A 10,116-nucleotide genomic window follows, 5' to 3' on the forward strand; every position below is an offset into this window, starting at 1 on the left:
CTGCCTACAGTGACCTACAGTGGTGACTGTCAAATACACTGAAGGGGTGTTTGACAGTCGCTGACTGTGCTAACAGAGTAAATGCTGCCCTTTAATGTTTAATGTCACATAAAAGGAAATTAAAAAACAAAGGCAGGCAGGAGTAAAAACAGAGCGTCCACTTTATTGAAGAATTTGATACAATATATGAAAAATCCTAGTTTCTGTTGAAACCATAGCTACACATCAACTGTATACTACAGTATATTGTTGTTCAATCAACTGACACTCATAATGACATGGGCGCTAAATTAGGCCGATATTTTGCTGAAGACAATTCTACGAATGTCAAACTGTCACAACACATGAACAAGAGAGCACAAATGTAAAATATATATATAAAAAAGATGAAACTATCATCTACAGTACAAAATATGTTACAACATATTTAGGCTGTGAAATTTGTAGCATTTTTACTCAACTTTGCTTGATATGTGTGTAAAAGGCTTTTGCACGTTACTGTGGTTGAAACCAAAAGCAGAATATGAGGCACAGTTGTCAAAGACAAGGCAACACAAGTCCCACATTACGGAGGCATGTCGACCTTGCTTGGCCTTTCTGTTGTCATTTAAATTAAATCATACTGTTGTGTACAATTTCCTGTTCCTAAGAAATCCTATTGTGGTTTTCATTTTACTCTTTATTGAATTGCAGTTAACTTTGGACCTAATGATGAGGAACCTTCATTTAGAGAAAATGGAACAAAACTGAAGTTATTCTGCGGTGAAATTATAGACGGTACCGACAGTAAACGCTGCAGCTACATCACTAATTTAAGCACCCATTTGAGGAAGTGAAGGCAGTGACGAACACAGTAAGGCCCTTCATGAGAAGCTATATGCACAATGAACAAGCCAGAGCTTAATCGATTTGACAATCAAAAGAAAATCAGTCTGTAAATATTTGGATTATTTTTTGGATATTTTGAAGCATACCAAAAAGTTGACCTTGTCCAACCTCTCACATGATAACATTTACTGGTTTTCTTTGTCTTCCATAACAGTAAATTGAATATCTTTGGCTTTGGCTGGTTTTACAAATCAAAAACTTGTCTCCTTGGGCTGTGGCAAACGGCGAACTGCATTTTTTTAGATGAAACAATCAAGATACTTTTTATCGTAGTTAATCAATAATGAAAATCGTTAGCTGCAGTCCTATTATACACACACACGTGCTCACACACAAAGGTGACTATGAGGAGGGCCGAAAATAACGTTGTCATGGAAACAGAAATCATGTGTTTCTTATCTACAAAGCCTTTTGGCACAAAGAACATATTTACTGTAAAGTATGAAAGCAGTAACAATAAACCCCGTGGCTGACAGACAGGTATTACCCTCGTGTGTACAGATGAAGTGGTGCTATTGTCTTCACTACATGTACGTGTATATATGTGACTTTCCTGAAATAAACAGGATTATGCCTTTCTGAATGTTACTGATCTCTGTCTATGTGAAATATATAGAATCATTTAAGTGTTACTGTTGTTTTGAGCAGATCAGGAAGCACAGTTAGAGTAGAAAAGAGTGACAGAGTGCTGCTACTGTATGAAGCAGGTGAACTAAAGGTTCGCTACAAGCAGAGCACGTTCGACCTCCGTTCGTGAGCTGTAGCTGTTTAATGTATCTGCAGAGCAGCTCAGTACAAAAATATGAAACTCATTCTTCTATGATCACCTGTAACGAGTCTGAAATGTCTGAACTGAATGATGTGGAGAGGTGAGGCTTCTTCTGAGGACCAAATGAGATCCAGATCGCTTTGGTCCACTTTTAATCCGGACACAGACATGCAGACACACACGCATCCCTCTCATTCTGAGTGTTGTATTACAATCTCAACTTCCTCTCTTTAGCTCAACTGTTAAAAAAAAAAAAAACAGGGGGAGGGACAAGAGTCGAGGAGGGACAAAAACTTTCCATACAGCCCTGTGACTTATCAAAATCAGAACTCATTCCAGCCGAGCAAGGTGAAGCTGTAAACGTTCAAAACCACAGAGTCAGATCGCTCTCATTCGCTCTTGCACTACGTATTCTCTCGCTGATACAATGTGGGTCATTCACTTCACTTCAGAGACACAGACACTCTTTGCTGCTCACTCATTTCTCTCAGGTGGTAAACATTATCAGGAGAACTAACCCCTCATGATACTTTTAGATTAAGATTGCTATAATAGGAACAAACCTTATTTTTGCTGTTAGTTTTCCAGCATGTCGACAGTCCTCCTACTCAGATCAACTGAGTGCATTGAGGATGTTCGCATTCAACAAATAAGGCTTCACAGACTCACACACTCAGACATGCTGGGCTACATAATTATGTTTTTACATAATGGCAACTGAGCTTTGGAAACAAAAGCATAACGTACCAAAAGGAGAGAAATCCTGTAATACGGCAACTCAGACTGACGGAACTATAAATAAACCATTAAATCCACAACGCTGTTAAATAAAATCACTGATTCAGTCAAAATATGTTGATTCTGATTGCACAGAATAAAATTTGTTGGTGAGTGGATGTTAACTTCAGAGCAAACAGCTCAGTTTTGTACCTGTTACTCTTTTTGCTCAACCAGCCGTTCCTCAGTGTTTGAGGCAGAGATTGAACAGGAACCATGTCGGCCATCTTGATGTCAATGGAACCAGTAAGAGCAAGGTGTAGTGTAAAGTTGGCACAGTCTATGTGCTGGATTGTTTCCTTTGCACGGCTGCTGCTGCTACATGTTCCTGGGGATGTTGTAGGACATGGACAGCGGCGGTGCGCTGGGGAGGAGGGATGTGGTGGGGGAGCAGATTTCAGCCGGGTACGGCTGCAGGCCCAACTGCTTGTTGTCGTGCAGTTTGCGGACGACAATGCGGCAGAAGTCTTCGTTGTGTCTGTGACAGTTGTCCAGCAGCTGGCGGACCTTGGCGGTGCGTGTGGGCTTGTTCACCACCAGTTCGTAATCCTCCCGCATCAGCATGGAACGCGCCAGCAAAGCGTCCAAGCTCTGGTTGAGGCAGGCCTCTGTCATCTGGGAGACGATCGCCTCGCGCCGCAACGCGATCCACTGGGCGATCGGGCCTTGTGAGGGCGGGGAGTGCCGCAAGGGAGGAGAGTAATCTCCTGCAAGTGATTCAGATTTTCTTTGTAAATTTAGGTTAAACAACAAAAACATTTCATTTAATAGAACTGTCCAGAACTGTGTCATCTTTATCACCCATTTCATCCATTATGCTTTAACTGCTTGTACCTTGTTCCTGAGGCTGCGGCTTCAGGGTGAGGTTTTCCAGACGGGTTTCGTATTCAGTGGCCGGCAGGCCTGTTCTGATGGGTATGTTCAAATCGTTCATGGGCCTGGCACTCTGGTAGCCATTCAGATTGTTGACCACACAGTGGTCCTTCAAAGACTCAGGAGCCTCCAGAGGATGAGCTAAGAATGATGATGGAAGTCCACCTACATCAGAAAGAGAAGGGGAAATGTCATCAGCGCTTATAGTGTACACCGATTTTTACATAAAGCCTGATGAGCTCGTCCTTTGTTTCATATCTGATCTCGTCTGTGCTTTTACAATCTATTAACTCCATGAACTTAAATGTTTTATATTTGAAGAGATTCACTCATTAAATGATTCATATACATGCAAGGCCAGTCCTGTTGTAATTACCTTTAGAGGGTGCAGCGTTGCTGCTGGTGAGGGCGCCTGGCAGAGAAATGTCTGTGTCCTGGGAGGAACAGGAGCCCGAGCCTGAGGTGGAGCTCTCCTGTACGACAAACAATGCTTCACTGAGGTGTCCACACACACATTATAGACGCAATACAGAAAACAAACAAGGCAAACCAAAAAACATAGAACTGCATCCCTAAATATCACATATTTCTGCAGACATTTCAGCTACTGACCGCCCAGGGGTTGGGCCTGTCCTTCAGCATGTTCAGGGACCCCTCATCACTCCTCTTCTCACACTCTGACGGGGCTGAACAACAGCCTGCTCTCCCCATTAACTGTGGAGCAACACGGAAGAGGACGGTAAATGAGCCATGCTGACAGAGAGGATTAGTGGGGAGCAGTCAAATATCAAGGGTGTGTTAGCTAATAAATCTGATGATAACTCGAATAAGATATTAACTAACCCTCATGTACAAGAAAAGTCATCCACACAACACGCAATTCATGTTCTTTACACTTATAAAAGGGGAAAAGAACAGCTTGTGGAACAGAAGTGCTGCTATGTATCTGACCACACGGTTAAATATTCACTTCTCTAGTTCCTTAATTTTCCCCTGGTGGAAGTGTTTCTGCTGCTCATACTGTGGGGTCCATTTATGTGTCTGACCTGAGAAGCTGTAGCCCACTTCTCATCAGTAACACATGGTGACTATTTATTACCTATTAGGTAATACACAGACGTGCTGACATACAAGCACTACACAATAAAAAGCAATAAGTCATAGAAGTTTCTGTGAAATATAAGTTATTACTATTCCTTTGACACAGCAATAATTTATTTCCTCTTCCTTTAAACCAGATGAGCACATTTACCCACTTTCAAAGTTAAACTTACAATCGTTTTACACACACACACACACACACACACACACACACACACACACACACACAGACACACACGGAACTGAAAAGAGGAAGGATGTGTTAAAGGAAAATTATGAAATATATTTTTTGACCTGTCATCCTTTTAGTCACGGTGCTTTTCAAACTGTCCCAAATTACACACAGTTTTAGGTCACACAACATTTAGGTCTAAGAGACACCAAATATTCAGCACCAACTCTGAGCTAACGCAGTATTTCTCAACAGGGGGGTTCTTTTATCGATCTGTGCGGTCAGGACAGCATCACTGAGACATGAAGAATGAACTAAGAATTATTTATCATAAAAACAAATCTGCTTCCAGAGTATAAGTTGAGTGAAGTAAATAAATCAGTTCAAATCTAGTTTGATGGTTTCAGTTTCAAAATAAAAGAATTTTCTTGCTTTTCTCCTTCTAGGAAAAAAAAAATGTTTTGGGGTTGTTAGTCAAACTACGTAAGCATATTACCATGTTAGGCTCTAGTAACTTCTGTACAACAAGTATTTCCCATCATTGCTTAACAATGCATTAGTAATAACTAATAAATAATACAACTTTAAATAATGTTTTTAAACAACTTTAAACTTCTCTCTTACTGTCTTACTGTCAAGGTGTCGACCCTGAACCCCAGCGCCCCCAGTCTGAGGAACGTTTGGTGCATGTGGTCCCCCAACTCTCTCCCTTCATCTCTCTACTGTCTGCTCCTCAATAATACAGGCATCAATGCTCAAAAAAACTTCTATAAAAACTTTTTTTTTTTTAATAAAAAAAGAACTGTGACAGGATTCCTGACTGACCTTTGACCTCTTGATCTCCAACACGGCTTCCAGGAAGTCAATTTCATCAAAGTTCCTCACCATGGGCTCCAGTTCGATCAAACACTCTGAAAAGGTAAACACACCATAGCTTTGCTGTAACACACTGTAAAATCTATCAAATAATGCACGACCAAACTCTTATAACTGGTATGACTTTTTGTCTAGTCATGACACACATCTCCTCTTTCCACTGGGAAAAATTAAAGAAAGAAGACACTGTTTTGCTGTATTGAGCCATTAATGAGTCATGGACTTGACATGCGTACATGCACTGTGGTCCAGGGCAAGTTTTGTTCTTGTTAGGGCGTCTCAGTGAAGACAGAAAAACAAGAGTTCAATAATGTGACAAGAAGCTGATACTTAGTCATTGCTCTGTCAGAGTAAAATTTAGCTCTGACTAGGAGGATTTGCCAGTTACTCAACATGAAGAGAGAAAAAGGTCAGGTCAGTACAGCGGAGCAATCCTTTGAGAGGGTGGAATCTGTAATCTTCTGCCAGAAATAAATTCCTGTACTTCAGTGATTTGTGTGAGCTTACTGAGGAAGGACGGCCGTTCGTCTGGGTTAGCGGTCCAGCCGCAGGTCATTAAACTGATGAGGGTTTCTCTGCTGGGGACGTCAGCGGGCAGACTGTCCAGACTTGTGTCAGGACGCATCCCACGCAGCACACTGAACATGATCTGCATGGGGTTGGTCACCTCTGACCACACACACACACACACAGGTCAGTAGTCTGGTAGCATCTTAACAGATTGACTGAACTGAATGAGGAAGTGACAAATCAAACTTGGACATAAATTAAAAAAACAGGGGCGTGACTTAATAAAAACTGAATTACCTTCAAATGGAATCTGCCTGGACAGCACCTCCCACATAATGATGGCATAGCTACAATGTAAACATCGATGAGAGAAACAGTAAATTAGAATGGCATCACTCTTTTCGACCCGTATTCCCCTTCAGATCTGAGGGACTTTACGGCAAGCAAACTGGAGAGGCAGCTTTGAGGAAGAGCAATGACTGACTGAACTCTGTCAGCAATCCACACCTATTGCTCAAAAGCTGAAGGGACGGCATCAGCCACATTCGGGGAGAGATTCAGATTCAGCCACATGTCAGCCACCACTCACTCTCTATGACAGTTTCCTGAAATCAAACCATTTGGGACGATCGGGAGATTTAGTCTTTGGCACACGTCCCTGCACTTTGGTATGCCAACCATCTAACCCTGTGTCAACACGTTATCTCACCTTGCCAGTCAGGAAAATCTCATTTGCTGGTCAAATATTTACTGTATCAGAGTTTAAAAACAGTGCATTCATTCACAAAGTCTGCCAAAGAATTTGACCACTGACCAACTGAGCATCATGTAAAAAAAACATATTTGGATGAAACTCACTAGTTAATGGAGACCATATATATTCTTGTCCATTCTATTTCTACATACTGTTTATTGGGATTTGGTGTCTCACCTGTACATATCGTGTTTCACGTCCGCCCGGCGGCTCTTGGAGGGTTCATATTTCTCAGGGGGCATGTAGATCACTGTGCCCCCCATCTCTGTGGGCTTGGACCCTGAGCCTTTACTCACAGAGAGCTGCCTCCACTTTGAGAGGCCAAAGTCAGCAATCTGGTGAGAGCAATAGCAGCATTATGTGAGAATTCCAGATATGCATATATTTTTTTAACATGACTTTAACAGACTGGGGTGCTAAGAACATTATCCGTTCATTTGCTGATTATTTTTCTCACTTAATCAATGAATCATTTTGTCTAAAAAATGCCAATAATGCAGGATGACCACCACTCCACCTGGCCAGATCTTAGCTAAGGTGCCAGAAGCATGAGTAAGGACAAACTGATTAAATAGATTTCTGCAGACTTGGATCAATGCAGTGTTTCACTTTATTTTTGAGTTTTCAGACCTTCATCATAAATCATGTGCACGATGTGATGTGCTCTGAAGAAGGTCTGATAGCCCAACGGCTCCAAATAAAGTGAAACACTGCATTCATGTAAAAAAATGGCAAAAAAAAAATTGAAACCATAGAATTTGGGAAATGTTTGAAAAATCACTGAAACTGTCGGTCAACTAATCAATTAATTGATAATTTCAGCTCTAATAATGATAATAATCACACACACACAGAGTCAGTGAAGCCCTCAAATGTTAGTTTCTTTTTGTCACACATGTAGTTCATGAACCACATGCTGAACCACATTCTTGCCGCCACAGATACCTTAACGTGGAATTCTCCATCCAGCAGTATGTTCTGTGTCTTCAGGTCATGGTGTAAGAGGGGTGGGTTCATGTTGTGAAGGAAGTTAACCCCCAACGCAATCTCATACAGGATCCTCAGTCGCAAAGGCCAGGCAAGCACAGGGTACATGTCCTTCTGCGGGCACAGAACACACAGGCACAGTGTTTAGGTAAGCACACAGGGAGGGGATGTGTTATTCTGCATTTACACTACAAACCAAAACAATGTGAGAGAACATTTACTATACACAGACAAGTGGGACATTCCCCATATCATATTGGTCTGCCTTGCTCACGGCTTAGCTTCTCTTTCCCGTTTGATTCATCAGTTTCATCAGAGGCCGCTGTAGTTTCACTTCACAGGCACGAGTGCAGTGCGATACATATGACGAGTGATTCATAAAAGAAGCAGAGGCCGATGTGGAGCAGCGTGCCACAAAAACAAAGGCAGTCTTTGACATCAGTCATTTTGGCAGCAGAAGTGCAAAAACAAGACCCGCAGAAGGTTTAAGATGTTATCCATGTAGCACTGTCACTCAAATTACACACTGCTTCTCCTTTTCTGAGTGAAGGAGGAAAACAACATAAATACCTCATGGCAGAGGAACTCGATGTTAGGACTACATTGGCCCCTGAATTAATCACTCTAAGTTTCCTGTTGACGTGTAGCTACCTCGTGAAGCAGCAGGTCCAGGGATCCATTGCTCATAAACTCTGTGACTATGCAGAAGAACTCGGGCTCGTTGCAAATGCCAAAAATCTGGATTATGTAGTTGAACCTGGCTTTGTGGAGCACCTCTGCCTCCTTCAGCAGGCAGTTCCTCTCTCTGAAACACAGCCAAGAGATACAGAGTCAGTCTTCACTCTCAAAGTGACAGACATGCCAAAACAGTGATGACATTTATGGTGTTGTTGTGCACAGAGTTTCAGGAAGCATGCCAAAGGACTAAATCTGGAAATCTGACTGTCACCAGGACTGGAAGCCAAATTCTTTCTCTGTGTGAAACACTTTCGTTAGTAGTTTTAATTGGTTTTGATCCGTTTGATTTTGAGTTTTTAAGTAGAGATCACTCAGAATCATTAATTGGACAAAAGAAACGTGTAGAACGGCAATATCAATTAATCATATCATTATAATATGATAGTAGTATGAACATGTCTGCTGAAATAACAAAGAATAATGGTACAGAAATACCAAAATACTCCGTACCAAAATGTCAGTTTCAGATTTTTAAACTCTCAAATATCAATATCAGCGTACACACACACACACACACATATATATATATATATATACATACATATGTATGTAGGTATATACACATGACCTATTTAAATGTGTTGATTTGATTCCTTCTCCATCTGATCTGCAGTGCAGGGAGGCACCATCATTCAACCCCTGCTGCAATAAAACAACACCTGGAAGACCAAGTACCTGCAAACCGATTATCTGATTAAATCTGACACCAATTCAAGTTTGGATGCTCTGATATCCACCTTAGACAGGTGTCTGTGTGCGTGTCTGTACAGTAGACGCTCAAATGTCACTAGAACAACACACTAAAAGGTGCATTTATCTTCACCCCCTACAGCATTAAACTTCACCCCGAACAGTGACTATGGCCTAAGTCGCTAGATGAGGTGGTCACGTCGACACTGGGTACCTTTCTCCAACAGGACTGTCGAGTTTCAGGCACTTGATGGCCACAGTCGTCCTCCAGTCGGAGTGCTGCGCCTTGAACACGGTGCCGAAGCCCCCTCTGCTCAGGTAGTACAGGTCTGTCAGCTTCTGGTAGGGGATCACCGGCAAGGTGCTGGTCAGGCTGCCGACGTTCACACAGCCCATAGCCGCGTGCGGCTCCATAGCAGTTTGTGAGCCTTTTACGGGAAGTCTCAGAGGATTTATCGTCCACTCAGTCAGCCACTGAAAGCAGAACCTCCCCTTGTTTTCGTAATTGTGATGAGGAAGAGCTCTCCCATCTACCCGCATGCCATGACGGTCTGTCTGCTAGTTAGCGAGCTAAGCTAACGTTAATGTAGCGGAGGCTGAAGCCGATAAACGGTTCACCTGTTTGCCGACGAAAAAAAAGACTTGTATCAACTGTGAGCGCTTTCAGGTGCCCGTGTAGTCATGATATGGAGCCGGCCTGCCTCTCACCAGACTCAGGGGAACAACAACAGCGAGCTGCGGAGCTCCGCTGTAGTTTAAGGCAGGTGGGTTTGTTGTTGCTAATGACGACTCGCTTCCGGGTTTTTAACGAGATGCGTTCACGTCCGTAGGTTTTGAGGGTGTCAAACAGTTTACCTGAGTTTTTACGTTAATCTCAGACTGATTCTCCAAACATCCCCCCTGAGCACATGCAGCCTTCTCAAATCTGTGTATTTCAGAGGCGTTACAGGCAGACAGTGATGGGGTGTTTATATGTTGTTT

The 10,116-nt window shown here is 42.4% G+C and overlaps 1 protein-coding gene across 1 annotated transcript; it reads right to left on the reverse strand.

Moving 5' to 3' along the window:
- Nucleotides 1–2,224: 2,224 nt before the first annotated feature.
- Nucleotides 2,225–9,837, reverse strand: LOC139213995 (receptor-interacting serine/threonine-protein kinase 2-like). Its single transcript, XM_070844726.1, has 11 exons — nt 9,350–9,837; nt 8,359–8,512; nt 7,666–7,821; nt 6,898–7,055; nt 6,264–6,313; nt 5,964–6,125; nt 5,406–5,491; nt 3,920–4,021; nt 3,684–3,780; nt 3,269–3,472; nt 2,225–3,141 (listed from the first exon to the last, which is right to left on the reverse strand). The coding sequence occupies exons 1-11, from the start codon at nt 9,673–9,675 to the stop codon at nt 2,753–2,755; spliced, it is 1,884 nt and encodes a 627-aa protein (XP_070700827.1). The 5' UTR covers nt 9,676–9,837; the 3' UTR covers nt 2,225–2,752.
- Between the last annotated feature and the right edge of the window lie 279 nt (nt 9,838–10,116).

The sequence above is a fragment of the Pempheris klunzingeri genome, chromosome 15 (assembly GCF_042242105.1).
Source record: "Pempheris klunzingeri isolate RE-2024b chromosome 15, fPemKlu1.hap1, whole genome shotgun sequence".
NCBI classification, from domain to species: domain Eukaryota; kingdom Metazoa; phylum Chordata; class Actinopteri; order Acropomatiformes; family Pempheridae; genus Pempheris; species Pempheris klunzingeri.

What these genes read in the sequence shown, in the direction of transcription:
- LOC139213995 (XM_070844726.1), bottom strand. Translation starts at nt 9,675, where the DNA reads ATGCGGGTAGATGGGAGAGCTCTTCCTCATCACAATTACGAAAACAAG. An exon ending in ACAGGCCCAACCCCTGGGCG is followed by an intron (nt 3,781 to 3,919) that starts GTCAGTAGCTGA and finishes TTTGTCGTACAG; the next exon opens with GAGAGCTCCACCTCAGGCTC. An exon ending in CAACGCTGCACCCTCTAAAG is followed by an intron (nt 3,473 to 3,683) that starts GTAATTACAACA and finishes TTTCTGATGTAG; the next exon opens with GTGGACTTCCATCATCATTC.